Source organism: Natrix helvetica (genome assembly GCF_964273705.1).
Source record: "Natrix helvetica genome assembly, chromosome: 1".
Taxonomy (NCBI): Eukaryota; Metazoa; Chordata; class Lepidosauria; order Squamata; family Natricidae; genus Natrix; species Natrix helvetica.
Window position 1 is genome coordinate 296,104,234 of NC_138548.1, and position 17,522 is coordinate 296,121,755.

General features: G+C 39.3%; 1 protein-coding gene and 1 long non-coding RNA gene across 2 annotated transcripts in view; both read right to left on the reverse strand.

Annotated features, from left to right (window-relative positions):
- Window positions 1-4,636, reverse strand: part of SLC38A3 (solute carrier family 38 member 3) — a 29,912-nt gene extending 25,276 nt beyond the window's left edge. The window contains exons 1-3 of the mRNA XM_081936763.1: window positions 4,481-4,636; window positions 2,184-2,268; window positions 1,398-1,513 (exon numbers count right to left, since the gene is read on the reverse strand). Coding sequence (XP_081792889.1) covers window positions 1,398-1,513; window positions 2,184-2,268; window positions 4,481-4,578 — 299 coding nt within the window. The 5' untranslated portion in view covers window positions 4,579-4,636. The remainder of the gene's footprint in view (window positions 1-1,397; window positions 1,514-2,183; window positions 2,269-4,480) is intronic.
- The window catches only part of LOC309383847, a 381,089-nt gene that overhangs the window by 27,378 nt on the left and 336,189 nt on the right, over window positions 1-17,522 (reverse strand). The gene's annotated exons all lie outside the window — the stretch shown is intronic.

The following is a 17,522-nucleotide window of genomic DNA, read 5'->3' on the forward strand; positions in this document are numbered from 1 at the left end:
CCTTCTTGTTCCTCCTCATTTATGCCATTCTAATAAGGCTTTGATTTCACCCAGGATCGTGCTAAGTGTAACATAGAAGTCAGAGAGCTCCTGGAGGCCTTGTTCTCCGAGCAGAGGCTTGCTGACTTTGTTCTTCCCTTCATTGCGGAGGAGCATCATTTGTGTTCTCCAGCATCAACTCCCGCTCCAAGCTATCAATAGACTACAGTTCTGTTTGTCCCCAGACTAACCTGCTCCAGCCCACCTTAATTTCCCACATCGTGGGAATCTAACAAGCCTTCTTTGTCTTTTCTTTCCTAAGCCTTCTGTGCACTCAGGCCAGCTGATTTTCTGACTATGGGAGTTCCATTTGCCAATAACCTTAGCTTAGGGTCAAATTCTGCCAACATTTCCATTCATTAATGTATAAATAAATGATCCAACATCACACCTGTCCTTAAGCTAAATAGTTTCTTATAAAGGCAAGAAACATAAAATGATGTATTTATATTTGGCCAGGTTGAACGTCTATGGAGATTCTCAGTCATTCAGGTCATGGTTGTCCCAAAGGTGCTTTTTCAAGAGGCAACTGGACTTTCTTCGTTTTTCTTTGAAGATGTTTTGCTTCAGCTCAGAGCTAAAGAAGCTTCTTGGGTGAGAAGCAAAACATCTTCAAAGAAAAACCAAGAAAGTCCAGTTGCCTCTTGAAAAATATCTTTGGGACAGCCAGCTTGTATATTCCTAGATCCAAGAGCATGTCATTGGATCGTAAGTTCTCTTAGCTGTGGTCTGCAATTGTCTGTGTCTCACTCTGTTTGTGCTGGTTTAGTAGCTATGTTTCTGAGATTATGACAAGAACAAGACAATAATTAGAATCCCATTTCATTAGAGCAGAGGTGTCAAACTCATGGCCCGTGGGCCAGATGCGTCACGCACTGGCCACATCCACCCCATTTAGCAAAGGGGGGGGGTCGTGATATGTCACGTGACGACGATGTGACAATGCGCGTTTGCCACCCCTGCTACATTTCCTGGATAAAACAGGAAAAACAATCCATTCTGACATTTCCCAAAGTAATAGGCAAACCCACTATATCCCAAGTAATCAGGACAAGGCTATACGATGGTCCTCCCTGGCAAGGAAAAGCTACCAGAACAGTAACATGAGGATTTGCTTTATCAGGCAGTATAAAATTCCCCAGAAAACGAGTATTGTATGTAGAGCAAACCAACAGAGAACTGCACAAACTAACCATAGATACCAGAACAGTACAGATCCTCCAGATCAGTGTCCAGAATTCCCAATCAGCATAACCTTTCACCATATTGGGAATCCCCAAATCTGTGCAGAGTCTCTGGCTGAGAAAGGAGAGGGTGGATTCCTCTCTAGCTCTTCTGATGATGAGCACAGCACTTACAGAAAGAGGAGGATGCCAGTGTTGGCCATAGCATATGCCAGCCCAAGGATCCCACTGCCCATGATGGCATTGCTGAGATTGAAAACAGACATCCCAAAAGAAGTCTTCCCTTCAAACTGAAACAAAAACAAGAGTGTGTGTCTGAGAGAGAGTTGTATGCCAGCATAACACTTCTCTGCCCTGTGTCTATGCACTGTCCTCACCCCCCGGTCAGAAAGGAGTAGGCCATGGTCTATGCTAGCCATCTTTCATCTTTTGCTGCCCATGTTTCTTATCATGAGCTTTAGGAAGAGGGCACCCCTATGCAACATCTGTTTTGAAATCCTATATACTATAAAGTCCAGGTGAGTTCCTATATCTCCTACTGCAATTCTTTTTTCTACCAGCTCCTAAGAAAGGTGAACTCTGCTTTTACCTATCACCTCTCTCATTCCAGGGCTTGAGAGAAACCTTTCTCATATTAGAGTTATCGTAGATACATGTCCTTCCATTCTGATTAGCTTGCCTCTAACTTGACATCTTCTGGGTAGGCAGAGCAAGGAGGAAAGACCATCAAAAGTCTGGTTTGGGTTTAGAGGCTATTTGTTGTAGACTAAAAGGACACAACCAAAGATTGCATTCTTTTTTTTAAAATGGATTTGAATGGCTGTTGTCCAGACCACCTGCAAAATATGCACTGGTCTTCCATCTTTTCTGGTAATAGTTTCCCTGGAGATGTATGACTTAGTTATCAATGAATATATTAAAATTGCAACCATCGATCCAGAACAATATACCAAAACTTACATCTGTGAAATGAGTCTGTTTCTTTTCAACACCATGTGGAAGAAACTCCTCCATCTCCGTTACATTCGCCTGGTTCTCATCAAATCTGCCGCAAGAGAATAGGGGTGGGGGAAAAAAACTTCATTTAAGCAGTCTCCACTTAGAAATTGCCCCTTTCCCAACTCTGGCTCAAAGGATTAGTATCAGTGGTAATAGTGCGGCAGAATTATCTCTTCTTTCCTTAGGGTCTGCTTCTTAGACATACTGAAAAGAAATAATCTTATTGAGGAATCTTTTCATCCAGAGTCTATTTCTAGTCTAACGTTCGCTATGTATTCCCAAAGTTCCTTCTTATTTTCCAGAGGGCGATATCATTTATGAAACTAGCTTCAAATAGAATGAAAGAATAGAATGAATAAGCCTTAAAAAAACTGGCTTTCCAAATGCATTTTTGCTTTAAAAAAAAATATAGCTAGATCTAGGATGCCATGCTGGCTTTAACAACACTATATTTACCAAGAACATAATTAACAATAATTAATAAACTCAGCTTCTTGTGCTTACATTTTCTTATTTTTTTAAAATTATCAGTTCCTACACCATAAAAATAGTGCCAGCAGAATATTATATATATTGCTCCAAAAACTAGCAGTTAACTCTAAACATAGACTTTAGCCTAGGTTTCTTGAAAGCAGCAATGCAAGTATGATCTGGTGGTGGAGAATCACATTTTCACGAAGACAACCTAATGCATTTCATGTGTTGGATACTGCAGCATTCCTGTCAGTTGTGTATCTGTTTGCAAATTTGGAAGTACCATAAAATCAATAAGAAACAAATGTGCATTTATTAGCTGGCTATATAGAAAGTCCCAAAGCTTCCATTATATCCGTCTATTGATTAGGTAAGTCAGGATTTATTGCTGTTATGAATGTTCTTCCTTTTCCAGTCAGCAGAGCTCAGACATTTCCCAAGCAAAGTGCCCACTGAGATGCATAGCCAATGAGGAGTCAAGTCCTTTTGTCACATAGACATAGAGAAGTACCTGGTCTGTTTGCTGGGGGCGGGCAGGGGTGCGGAGGAGGACAAGTAAAACAAAACAAAACTGTTTCATGAAATGGTTGTCTCTCATAATGTAGGTAAAAGGTTTAGCTAAGAGTATTGATTCATATTGAATCTTTATTTACCATACTGTACAAATATTTCCCATTTGATAATAGATACAGTACATAATTGTGTGTACTTCAGCAAACACATCCTCAGACTGAACAAGAACAAGAGATTCTCTTCAGAATCTTGTCTGATCGGTAATAATCAGTGTAAAGTTTTATTTAATTACTTACTCATTTGTTAGATTTGTTTGCTGCCCATTTCGCCTCGTTTTTCCAATATCTTTCTATAAATTTAGGCAGAAATACTCATTTGTAGCAGAAAAATGACACTTTGTGGTCTACCAGCACCATTACATCTATTGTAAATTTTAATGTTTTAATCAAGCTTTTCTTCCCCATATTTTAAATAGCTGTGTAGTTGATCTCTTTCACTGCTAAATGCTGGTATTTTGGATATTCAAAGTTTTCAAAAAAAAAGATATGTATAGTTTCTCTTTTCCTTTAATATAATTTGATTTTATTTATCTCTGATGAGTTGGTTTGTCTTCTCAAATGGGGAAGAAGGGTTAGCAACAGAAATTTACATTGATCCCCTAGGGCTGAAATGTTATGATCAACTGGGCTTCATTCTGGTTCAGTTCCCTATCTTCCATTTGATCTTGAATTAAATATATATAATTCTGTACTTATTTGGGAGTTTTCTTTACTCATATGTTTGGGGTTAAGAGCCAGATTTACATAATGGTTAAGGCATCAGACTAGAAACCATAAATTCTAGTCCCACTTTAGACATAAAGCCAACTGGGTTTTATCTCAGCTGTAGAAGCAGGCAATGACACACCACTTCTGAAAAAAACATTGCCAAGAAAATAGCAGGGACTTGTTCAGGCCATCTCCAAGAATCAGACTCAACTGAACAGAAGGGGAAAAATGTTCAGGATATTTACAGGTCACTAATTAGGTAGCAGCATTGATCAGGACGACCCAGCAAAGTTCTGTAGGGAATAAGGCAGATTAAAAGAACGGAAGTGGAAACAGCAGCACAGGAGTGAGTGGGTGCTAATGGGCAAACATTTGTGGATCAGAGAATGAAGTGACAGTAATCCCGTTCACTGCAAAAGATAATCTTATATCCAGGACACGTGCATTAACTCAATCCTGCAATCTGAGTCAGTCAGATAAGCCAAGCCTTGCAAGTCACCTCACCTGTCATTTCCCATGGAAGAGGTATGTAATACTGAATGTTTTCCATTTGGCACCATGTCTATCATCTCTGTCTGGATGGGGATTTCCGTAGAATTCATTTTTTCCTTTTGAAGTCAGTAGCTTCTCTTCTCTTTTCAAAACAAGCAGCAGATGCAGGGCTACTGAGAGGTCCTGAATCAGCAGAGAGAGAGAGAGAGAGAGACAGAGACAGAGAAAACAGAGATCAGTTTGGGGAAGATATACAGATAATGCCATACAACAGCCCTCATCATTTTGGCATGTCCTTACTCTGTTGGGACTTCATCCTAGAGTTCCTTGCCAGTGTTGGACACGTATACCTGAAAGGTGTTCAATAGAGTAAGACTAGTTTATATATTTTGGTATGATGGACTTGAATATAATATTTCATCTCTCTTAGTCAAAGGAATATGAACTACAATTATTCTATAATGGGAACTATATCATATATAGTCCTCTGCTGGACTTATTCTCCAATGTTTCTGCTAAATTGAGAGCACCATGAAGTGAGACAAGATTAATTTCTATCTGATAAGTCCTAAACTACTCAGCAATATTCCCAGATGACTGTGCTGAATGTCACAACTCTAATATATTGGACCAGTCAGTATCCCACTCATCTACTTGCTGGTATATCTCTTTAAATATGAATTTTATTAGAGATTTTTAGAGAAATGAGACATGACATTATATAAACAAAAGAAAAAGAGAGACAATAAAAAGTGTGGAAAGCAATATACATAGAAAAAAAAATTACAAAGAGATCTTGAATCTTCTTTGTAGCAGTTATAAACACAGTCAATACCCTTCCTCCCTCTGTAAAACTACTTTACGTAGTTTCCTTCTATCCCATATTCAACCCTTTTTAATTAACAAATCTAGAAATCACTATTTCCATTTTCAGCAAAAAGTCCAAAAACCAGTTCCAGCCTTTTATGAAACTACTATTGTTTTATCCCTGATCAAAGAGGTCTATTTCCACCTCTGTCACACATATGCACACAATCTCACATACTTTTACTGTCTTCACTTCATTAAGAGTATTAATAGAAAGGGCAAGGAAAAAAGATACTACAAAGAAGAGTGGGTCAACCTAATTTCCAAAGCACTAGAAGGCAAGAGAAGAAACAATGGATGAAAACTAATCAAGGAAAGAAGCAACCTGGAATTAAGAAGAAACTTCCAACAGTGAGGACAATTAAACAGTGGTACAGCTTCATCTTCAGAAGTTGTAGGGGCTTCATCACTGGAAGTTTTTAAGAAAGGGCTGGACAACCACCTATCTGAAATAGTATCGGGTAACCTGCTTGAGCAAGGGGTTGGACTAGAAGACCTCCAAGGTTCCTTCCAGCTCTATTGCGATTGCTTGATAGCATGAATAGATAATGTAATCAGTGGTCTTCAACTACACTGTAGATTATAGGAAGTCCAAATGTTATTTTTTAGTGGAACAGTAGATAAACCTTATTTGCTTATTCAGCACTTTCAATCATTCACTTACAATCTTCAATATCATCCTTTGATATTTAACATATCAAAGAGCTGCTAACAATAAGCAAAATACTACTCCATATTTTTCATGAAGCCAAGTTCATGATTTAGTTCATTATTTTAGAAATTCAGCAAAGTGACAAGTTATTGTTTCCAGGCATGTCCTTTTCTAAGGCATTTCAGGTCACAGGATCCACTGGTTAAAAAAAGACTGTGGCAAAGGGAACAGGAACAGACAAGCACAGAGAATGAGGATGGAACACTGGTATCAAATCAAATTCAAATTCAAATTTTTAATTTGTTAGCCGCTCCCTCTCCGCAAGGGACTCGGGGCGGCGCACAATAAAAAATATACATACATACATATAGACATACAGATATACACATATACATACATATACATACATGGAGGAGGTAGTAATCAAACATATATCACATTAATAATAATAGAAAATTAAAATTAGCCATTAAAATATCCCATGATAAAATACAATTTAAAAAGGACTGTCAGGAGGAGGATAAACTACGGTTGAGCCAGGCCAGATAATTGAAAGAGGTGGGTCTTGAGCTTTACACGGAAGGAGCGGAGATCGGAAGTAATCCTGATGTCAAGGGGGAGGTCATTCCACAGGGTTGGGCCCATCACAGAGAAGGCCCTGCTCCTGGGTGTCGCCCCCCGACACTGTTTAGCGGACGGCACCCGGAGAAGTCCCTCTCTGTGTGAGCGGATTGGTCGTAGGGATGTATGGGGCAGGATGCGATCCCGCAAATAACTAGGTCCTGTGCCATGGAGCGCTTTAAAGATCGTAATCAAAACCTTGAAATGCTCCCGATAGACCACAGGAAGCCAGTGCAGCTAAATCATTCTAAATCATATTTAGAAAATTTATCCAGAAGATTTGAGCAGCAATTCAATTCTTCTACAGATGAATAAATTCCAACAAATGTTGTTGAAAGTATCTCTAAGTAAACTTTCATAGAATTGGAATCCATTGAAAAGATTACAACTGGGGAAACTTGCCCAAAAATAAATAAAGAAAAAGTTCACTGTGAATGCACATGCATATACAGGTAGTCCTCAACTTATGACCATAATTGAGTCCAGAATTTCTGTTGTTAAGTGAGACGTTTGTTAAGTGAGTTTTGCCCCATTTTATGACTTTTCTTGCCATCATTAAGTGAATCACTGCAGTTATTAAGTTAGTAACCTGGATGTTAAGTGAATCGGTATTCCCTATTAACTTGGCTTGTTAGAAGGTCGCAAAAGGGGATCACAGGATTCTGGGACACAACAAAGGTCATAAATGTGAAACACTTGCCAAGTATCTGAATTTCTGATCACATGATCACAGGGATGCTGCAAAGGTCGCAACTGTGAAAAACAGTCATAAGTCACATTTTTCAGTGCCGTTGCAACTTTGAACGGCCACTAAATGAACTGTTGTAAGTCGGGGATTACCTGTATTTGAACCCCTGTAAGACAGCAAAGCAATTAATATCTTATCTTAGATTTTGCAGCTGGAAATCTAAGGCAGGCCTTTTCCGATCACTACAGACTTCCATTTTTTTTGAGAAAAGGATTATAAATTCAAGCAGTGCTTCACGTTTTCTGCGCTTAACTATCAGGCAGCAGCAGCTACCATGGCAATAAAACAAAGCGTCTAACTGTCTGGATTACTGATTTCCTGTTCCAGAGAGACGAGCACCCTCCTTTCCAACATGGACAATCAGTGTGGATGAATAGGGACAGGTTGCACATTTTCTGGGCTTTGCTTAGCTTTATATTGAAGTTTTCAGTATGTGCCATTCCCCCACCTCACCCCTGAAATACACAGGGTGTGTGGAGGGAAGGAGAGAGGGATGGATGGATGGAGGGAGGGAGGGAGGGAGGGAGGGAGGGAGAGCCACAGAGTGTAAATATGTTGCTTTGTAGATCTTCAGTGGACAATAGGGTCCTGAATAAAGAGAAAAAACTCCAGCTTGAAATTATGTGTTAGCATCAGCCTTGGGAATGTCAAGTAACTACCTCTATCTTGGACCATGGGTTAATCTAAAGTCACAGGGGGTCAAATTTAGACAGCTTTTGAGTCTACATCCACTAGTATTTGAAAGACGACCTCCTCCCACTTTCTTGCAAGCTATGCTAATGTTTACTGTAGTTACTCTCGTAGTAAAATAAAATGTTTTGTTTCATATAATGCATCTGGTTAGCTTTAATTTCCAAGCCCTTTGGTATCACTGTTGTCATTTCCCATAAACAGCTCTTAGCCCTTTTGCTTTGCTCACCATAACCAAGTTACTCCTTAACTCTCTTTTTAGATGCTAAACAGGACGACTGCTTTAAATCTTTGGCTGTAAGCAGGGCTGCCTCTGTCCCTTCCAAGCGCACAGTTGCATTTGGACCAGAATTGAGAAAAGTACTTGGCATGCTGTACAGGCAGTGTCCCTGCTCTTGTGCATGGGCAGAAGAAAGTGAGAAGAGCAACAGCAAAGGCAGCTGCAGCAGGAGGAGAAGAAGGCTGTTAGGGAAATGGGCTAAATTTAATGCAGTGGGGTGCAGAAGGCCTGCAAGTAAATCTGAAAAAAAAAGGAAAGCAATTTCAGGCAGTCCTCAACTTACAACAGTTCATTTAGTGACCAAGTTACAACAGCAATGAAAAAAGTGACTTTTTTCACACTTACCACCGTTGTAGCATTCCCATGGGGTCATGTGATCAAAATTCAGATATCTGGCAACAGACTCACATTTATGACCCTTGCAGTGTGCTGGGGTCAGGTGTCCACTTTTTGCAACCTTCTGACAAGTAAAGTCAATGGGAAAACCCGATTCCCTTAAGCGACCGTGTTACTAATTTAACAACCGCAGTGATTCAAGAAAGTGTGTGTGGCAAGAAAGGTTATAAAATGGGACAAAATTCACTTAACAACAAAAATTGGGGGCTCAATTGTGGTCATAAGTCGAGGACTATCTCTACCAAAGGAATCCCGTTTTCTCTTTCCTAATACTGTAAGTAGACTATTGGGCACAAATTTGGAAGTTTCCTATTATGGATGGAAAATGGCATCATTTACTTTTTTGCAGGAAAACTGTAGGCAGGAATATATGAGGTCATTAATACCGCTAGTTCAGACAAGATTCTACATTTTATTTTGCTTACTGGAATAAGCCAGCATTCGTTGTTGTTTTTTAAGTTTACCAATTCTTCATAAATTCCAAAACTTAACCTCCAGGGGGAAAAAAAACCCTGACCTGCTGCTCAGAGCAGAGAGTTGATAATACCAACTGTGCTGCGTTGACAAGAAAAATATTGAGGGGAAAACAATTAGGTGAGGAACTTGGCAGGGGGAGTGCGGTTCTTCTCATTTATTCAGTTGCTGAACTTTTCTAGGCCAGAATTTCTTTTTTTTTAAAGGCCTTTAACTAGAAGGGAAATTAATCATCTCACTTCATCAGTAAGCAAGATGAGTGTCTCTTCTTAACATCCACAAATACTGCTCCAAGAGTTCTCATATTCTCACAGGAACAAAATTGTAGCCACCCGGGGCTGGTCGTCAGCTTATGAAAGGACTGACGCCTGAGGGGAGCGACAGAGGGACTGGAGGCAAATCTCTGGCAGGCTACTTTGCCAGGTTTGGAAAAAACTCAGCCTCAGACATGCTGGCAGGCGACACAAAGCACCTTCTGTTAGGCTTCCTGGTTCTACTTAGCGGATAGTTGGAAAGTGGTTTCCAAAACAGAACAACTTTAGAGGCAGTTGGCGCCCCAAGGAAAGAGAGGGACTACATCCCAGCTTCTCTGTGCCACCAGCTCCTTTCGACTGTCTTTCCCCTGCTAGCTCATGAAAGTGGGTTTGTGCTGTTGTTTTTAAAATACATATTTGTGTTAGCATTCCATAAACTGCAGCTGATATGATGAGATCCAATAATTTGTTCGATTTCCAGTCTACCTCTCCATATCTTATATGCATCTCAGTGCTCACTTGGAAAAAAAACCCTTTCTCCCTAGCAATAGCACTTAAGACTTATATGCCGCTTCACAATGCTTTACAGCCCTCTCTAAGCAATTTACAGAGTCAGCATGTTGCCCCCAACAATTTGGGCCCTCATTTTACCCACCTCAGAAGGATGGAAGGCTGAGTCAACCTTGAGCCTGGTGAGATTCGAACTGCCAAACTGCTGGCAGCCGGCAGGCAGCAGAAGTAGCCTGCAGTACTGCACTCTAACCACTGCGGCACCATGGCTCACCATACAATTGCTTTACCATTCTTACACTTCTTTATTTATTTAAAGAACTCATATGGCTGCTTAAAACAGACACTGATCCCTGTGGGGCTCGTAGAAAACCTAATCAGCAAAATCTCAGGGGGGGAAACATACCAAAAGGTCACAGCTGAGAAAGAATTCCTTCCACGTCTCAATAGGTAACAAATTTGAAGAAAGGAGGTGCCCTTACCCTTTCTAATCCAGTGAGACGAACAAATACCCTCAAACAGATAACCTATTGCTGTGTTACGTAGAACTTTGAGAGGAGTGAAAACCAGCACTTTGAACCGCTCCAACAAAGCAACTGAAAGCCAGAGGAGCTTGTGTAACAACAACATGTGTAACATGTAACAAAGCACAGCATCCTCTAAACCGGTCGCAGCTTCTGGGTGGCCTTCTTCAAGGACAGCCCCGTGCAGTGTGCCTTCATTCCAATTGTTAAATGACTAAGATAGGAATGACTATGAAAAAGGCCTCTTGGTCATTCTGTAAACAATGAGAATTAATTTTTCCCCATTATCAATGTTGTGGTCTTTCATGGATATATATGCCACTCGCGCACCCTTTTTTGCAACTCTATCAATTATGATTGGAGTTGAGTCACACAGATGAACCCAGGACAAAAGGCACAGAGACATATCACAGCCACATAAATGTGAGGTGATTCTCGGCAAAAAAAAATTTACAATTTTATTTCAAGCATAATTTATTATTATTTTCTTATATGAACAAATATGAAAAATGGATGGCAGAGAACAGAAGGTTTTATGCAGAGAATCTCATAGCTTGAGGCTTTATGCTTAGTGATCTTTTTTTTTGTTTTGCCCCTACTCTCAACAATCCACCAGTTGCAGCCACTTACTTGTCTTTTTCTTACTTGAACTAAGAAAAATAAGCTAACTTTTCTCTGCAGAGGTTCCATTTGCCAAGCAGAAGCAAAGAGTTACATAAGGTAACAGAAATTTTATTTTTTTAATTTGATTTTTATTTGATTTTTCAATTGTTTACAAGATAAGAGGTATAAGAATAAACATGAGTATGAATGAAATGCGTACCAATAAATGGGGACAGTAGGACAGGGACGGTAGGCACAATGGTTTGCTTATGCACGCCCCTTACATACCTCTTAGGAATGGGGTGAGGTTAATAGTAGACTGTTTAAGGTTAAAGTTTTGGGGATTTGAAGATGTAACAACAAAGTAGTGCATTCCAGGCATTGATCTGAAGTCGTATTTTCTGCAATCAAGTTTGGAGCGGTTTACATTGAGTTTCTATCTGTTGTGTGCTCTTGTATAATTGTGGTTGAAGCTGAAGTAGTCATTGACCGGTAAGACATTGTAGCAGATAATTTTGTGTACTACACTTAAGTCCAACCGTAGGCAGCATAGTTCTAGGTTGTTCAAGCCCAAAATTTCAAGGCTGGTGGTGTAGGGTATTCTGTTGCTAGCAGAGGAGTGTAGTACTCTTCTCGTGAAATACTTCTGAACTCGCTCAATTGTATTAATGTCTGATATACAGTGCGGATTCCAGACAGATGAACTGTATTCAAGAATTGGTCTGGCAAAGGTTTTGTATGCCCTAGTTAGCAATACAATATTACCGGAGGAGAAGCTTTGTAAGATTAGATTAACAACTCTTAATGCCTTTTTGTTGCAGTAAGCTCTTAAATTGTTTCATATGAGTACTCCAAGGTCCTTGACAGAGTGAGGGTCGTCTATAAGGTCATATCTGCCTAGCTTGTATTTGGTGTTCTATTTTTTTTTTTTTACCAATGTGCAAGACAGAGCATTTGTTGGTTGAGATTTGGAGTTGCCACTTTTTTGACCATTCAGACACAAAGTCTCGGTCGCTTTGAAGGGCAGTAGCATTGTCAGTGGTGTTGAATAGTTTTACGTCATCAGCGAAGAGGACACAGTTGCTTATAAGATGATCGAAAAGGTCATTTATGTAGAATATAAAGAGTGTGGGTTCTAGAACACTGCCTTTGGGAACACCACTATTAACTGGTTCAGGGTTTGATCGGGCGCTCCCTATTTTGACTATTTGTTGTCTGTTTGACAGAAACGCAGTCCACTTCTGAAGAGATCCGGAAATGCTGCAAGAGTTTAGTTTTAATAGTAGTTTATCGTGTACCATTGAATCAAAGGCCTTGCAGATGTAAAGCCTTTAATATAAATTGTGCCTATAAAAATTGTTCCCCATCAAAATGAGAAATTCGCTTTTTTGTAATCAACATATTTGGATGAAAAGCAAAATGTCTTCAAAAAAACAACAAGAAGAAAGCCCAGTTGCCTCCTGAAAAAGCACCTTTAGGATCTGGATTACTGAGAATCTCGACAGACTTTTAACATATTTGTCACTATCATAAATACATTTCCTGAGATGGTCCACGTTATTGCGAACTCATCTTCTCTCATTGTGAATTTTCCTGATCAGTAGTTGCTTCATCTCTTCATCCGCATAAATTTACAGTCGCTATGACCTGGGAGCTGCTTTTTTATGTGAATTCACACATTTTTAATTTAACAAGACACCAAGAAAAAGCCCCAGGTATAAACAAATCTATTCCTATAAATCATGTTCACAACACTGAAAATTCCTGTTATTAAACTTGATATTTTAAAAACAAAAGTCAAATTGTACGAAATATAACAAATATCCAATGGCAAATCATCCTTTTTTTTCCTACGACAGATTCTTAACAGCCCAGGTTGGCAGTGGCTATGGTTACGCAAGTGCTTTCAGGCCTCAAGAGAAGTGCTTTTGATTGTCATCAAAATGATTCAGAGAAGCTCTGTCTTCAGCAAGTCAGTAAAATATCCAGTTACATGATATGTGGCAAAATCTTCCCAAGACTGTGAAAGCCACCTCAGAAATCCAGAGGTACACTGGAGAGATTCAGCATGCACTTAGTTTTTACCACTTGCCCCCCAAAATACTTTCCTTATAGTTCTCATAACAAAGGATGTAACAAAGAAGGTATAAGAAATGTGTAGGACTCATAGCAGAGATTGTAATGTAGATTTTAGCATGTAGAAACTATAGCACTTCTATAGGTACAACCAAAAGCCTGCATCTGGTATGTAGACAACATCTGTAAACAAAAATGGAACAACTGGAGAAGAAACATGAACTTATCAACAATATCTTCTTAGGAATAAAGGGAAGAAAAAAACAACACACTGTGCTTTCTATTCTCATCACTAGAGGAAATGGTAGCAAATTAGAAACACAAATCTATTGCTTAACCACTCACACTAACCAAGTGCTTCACTATCAAATAACAACCCAATCTCCCACAAGAGGATCTGTGTAAGAAAGAACATAATCAGACAAGCACAAATGCACTGGAGCAACCCAGAAGACTATAAAAAGGAAACAGATCACCTATGCATCTTCTAGCAGAAGGGACACCCACACAACTTTAACAAAAAGTGCTTGATCACTCAACCCACTACAGAACAAACACAAGCTAAGCACTTAAAAGTCACAATGAAAACTCCTTGGAAAGACTTAATCATAATTACTACTGGGAAACTGTGAGCATTAATAAACCAAGCTAAATCCGAAAATGGTAGGGAATTCCTAGAGCATATTACATCCAGAATCATTTAGGTGAGATGTGTACAAATTTAATAAAAATAAATATGAAAATATGTGCCATATGTTTTAATCAAAATTCACTGCGATTGGATTAACTATCTCTTCTAAAGCTCTAGGTCATCAAGTTCTTTGGCATTTGCTATAAGCCATGATGAGGTCGCACACACTATGGCATCATAGTGCAAATTACATAGTTCACAACATTTGCATGATTATAATACTTCCTTCCTTCCAATAAATCCAAGTCTGGATGTAATAGAAAATCGAAGAGTTTCATCCAGACTGCATTGCTTCTGACTGGGTATGTCTAGTATAATGAAGAGAACTAGAGAAGACATGATGTCAAGTGTTAAGTGCAAAAAACCAGAACCAAGGTTGTTGAAATAAATACAAGTTTATTCCATGCTAGCTCTCTACAAGAATGTGAACTATTAACAATCAAGACAAGTTGGCAATAGATAGGGTAAATGGAATTCAAGGAGGGCTGGACTTAAGATCTCTTGTAAGCATGAAGAGCCTCCAAGCTGATGGCATGCTTGATCCCACCCTCGGCTCAACCTGGTCACCTCCTACAAGTCTTCCAATATTTGATGGGTTGTCACATAGAAGAGTGCCTATTTTCCAAGGCACTTGAGAGCAGGACAAGAAGTAACAGATGGAAAGTATCAAGGAGAAGTACAACCTAGAACTACAGAGAAATTTCCCGACACTAAAAACAATTAATCAGTGGAACAGGTTGCCTCCAGAAATTGTGGATGCTCCAACACTGGAGATTTTTAAGAAGAAATTTGTCAGTGTGTTTATTTGGTTTGCCAGCTGTGCCTACATTCTGAGTTATACGGCAGAATGAACTGTTTTCTTATCAGCAATGATTCACTACGCGTGTCACACATTCCATACCTTCACTTTACTTTTTCCTTTGCCCGTCTGCTAAGGCAGACAGGAACTCTCTGCCATAACATAATTATTAACTTAGTAAGTTTGTATTTTTATTTTCTTTACAATAAAATGTTTTTCTTAGAATATGCCTCGGGTTTATTTTGCTTATTTCAAAAGTATGCTTCAAGGATATGCCAAGATCCACACCTCATTACTTTACAGGGCAGAATTCACACCCTGACAAAATTGGACAGCCATTTGTATGGAATGTCAAGCAGGGTCTCCTGCTTGAGCAGAGGGTTGAAATAGAAGACCTATAGTGCCCTTTCCAACTCGGTTAGTCTGTTAAATCCATCCAAAGAAGATCTTAATAATGCTTTAAAGAGAGAGATAACATTACAAAATGGGAACTAACAGAGAAAATAGATTGTCTCAGTCCTTCTTGGTCTAAATTAATATCCAAAGTTGGCACAGATTTGGCCTTGGTTGCTCTGGTGGATAATCTGCATTGGGTACCTTTGGGAAAGAGGAAGGAACTCCAGATAATATCCTGTGTTGCTCAGAGCCTTTGATACCATTGACCAGGTTATCCTTTTGAAGCAGTTGAGGAGCCGAGGGTAGGAGTTAGGGGAACAACAGTTGCAGTAGTTCCATTTTGTGAAAAAGAAACACCTCCTGCAGAGTTTAATTTGGATGAAAATACTCATGAATGAAACAGCAGATAATGTCCAAATAAAAAGCATTTGGCAATACCAGCTAACTAAAATCCAAAAAGGGCTCCTGGGAGAAAACTGACAGCTAATCTGACGGAAAACATACATTCTGTTAGCTGGCTTCTGGTGCTATCTTCTATCAGGTGATAAAAGTGTAAATTGAAGCTTGCAGGGATCATAAAATGGAGGGTGTTAAAGTCATAAATTCACTGTGTATTTCTTAAATGGCAAGCCTCCAGGAAAGTGAGAGAAAGTTGTAGAGGATATTTCTACTACAGAGATATTTTAGGTTTGGGGAATAATGGCTTTAACTGCTTCAGGAATATTTAAAGCTGCCTGTCACAAGAATATTTTACGATGTGGGAGAAAAGGTGATGTTATCACAGGTTGTCCGCTTGTAATTGTTAAACATGGATATGAATTATTAGGTAAATGATTAGACAAGAGAAAGCATAAAAACAATTGATTGAGAATCTATTTCAGCTATTCAATGATGGGCCACTACATACCACTCAATTATGTAAGTTCAAATCCAGATAGGAAGCAGTTAAGCCTTGATTAAGTCTCTCTCCTGGGTCATCAGATATATTTGGTTTGCCTGCCCCTTTCCATTTCTATGGGGTGGCTTTTAGTCCAGATAGAGCCACTCCTCCTCTAGTGACTGAGTTCTAATCTAACCATCATTAAGCAAAATGGTCACTAAATGAATAAGAGAGATGTTGAAAAGATCATTGATTGGTACCATCTCAGTCCGATAAAAATTCTCTCATGCAGCTATGCCAGAATTATCCTCATTCCGGCATGCATGATTGTCAGGCAATTTGGTCATGAATGCACACTTTGGTTTAAAAATGAAACTTTTATTTACCATTCATTACAGTTGCATTGTGAATAGTTGCTAACTGCTGCTAAACAAGAAGTATTTATACTGCAACTGGCCCAAAATAAAGGAGTCCAGGTAGGGTTTGGAAATAGCTGTGCTGCTTGCCAGCTGCTTTCCAAAACCTAATTAATGTGCTTACTCTTATGTACAGAAGTTTATATGGTTTAGGCCCAAATTAAGTGGAACACCTCCTGCTTCAATTCAGCAACAATCAAAAGGTATTAACTTACTTCCATTATGTTTTCTTATTTTAAAAATTGTGATTTGTTGATTCCACAGTACCTTAGTGGCTCAAAGGATTTTTCTTGAAAAGATGATAAACTTGCCATTTTAAGAAAGCAAGTAATAGCAAGTCTACCACCCAGGGAGAGATAAATGTCTATTTGCTTTCCTGCAAGAAAATTGCCATGAGATGTCAAGCCTAATGATCTACGGATATGCAAGTCAGAGATGAATCCACCGCCACCAGAAGGAGAAGACAGTGAGATATAAATCAGGAGTTATTCAAATTGGCTTAGAAGATGCAAAGCCCACGGTCTTAATTCAATCAACAACACTAAAGGCTCTGACGGAACTCTACAGGAAGTTGCGACAAGGAAGTCTTATTTGGCAAAATTAATTCAGTGTTGATTTTGCCTCTTTTAAATATGGATTTGAGTGGGGGAGGAGAAATCCTCCCAAAAATACTTGCAATACTGGATATAACTGCAACGTACCATGTCTTCCCGAAATAAGCACTTGGTCTTATTTTCAGGGAGGTCTTATTATTTTTGAGGTGCAGAAGGCGGTGAGCCTGGTCACCTCATGGCTGCTGCTGTGTTGCAATATTTTTGGAGAGGGCTTATTTTTTGGGGGAGGGCTTATTTTAGTGCATGTGCTCAAAAGCCCGATTGCGCTTATTATCCGGGGAGGTCTTATTTTTGGGAAAACAGGGTATCATTTGAGACGTGGACACATGAGATCAAGAATTTGATTTCCTACCTTTCATCTCCATAGCAGATGCATAATGACTTCTCTGTTGGAAAGCAAAAGCAGTTCCGAGCTTCATGCAAGATTCCCATCACAGTTATTACAAGAAGCCCTCTGTGTGTGTGTGTGTTTGTTTGTGTGTGTGTGTGTGGTTTTTTTAAAAAAATCTGAGACTAGAAAGCTCTTCTTTTAGCTTTTTTTGCTCAAAAATCTTGTTACCCTG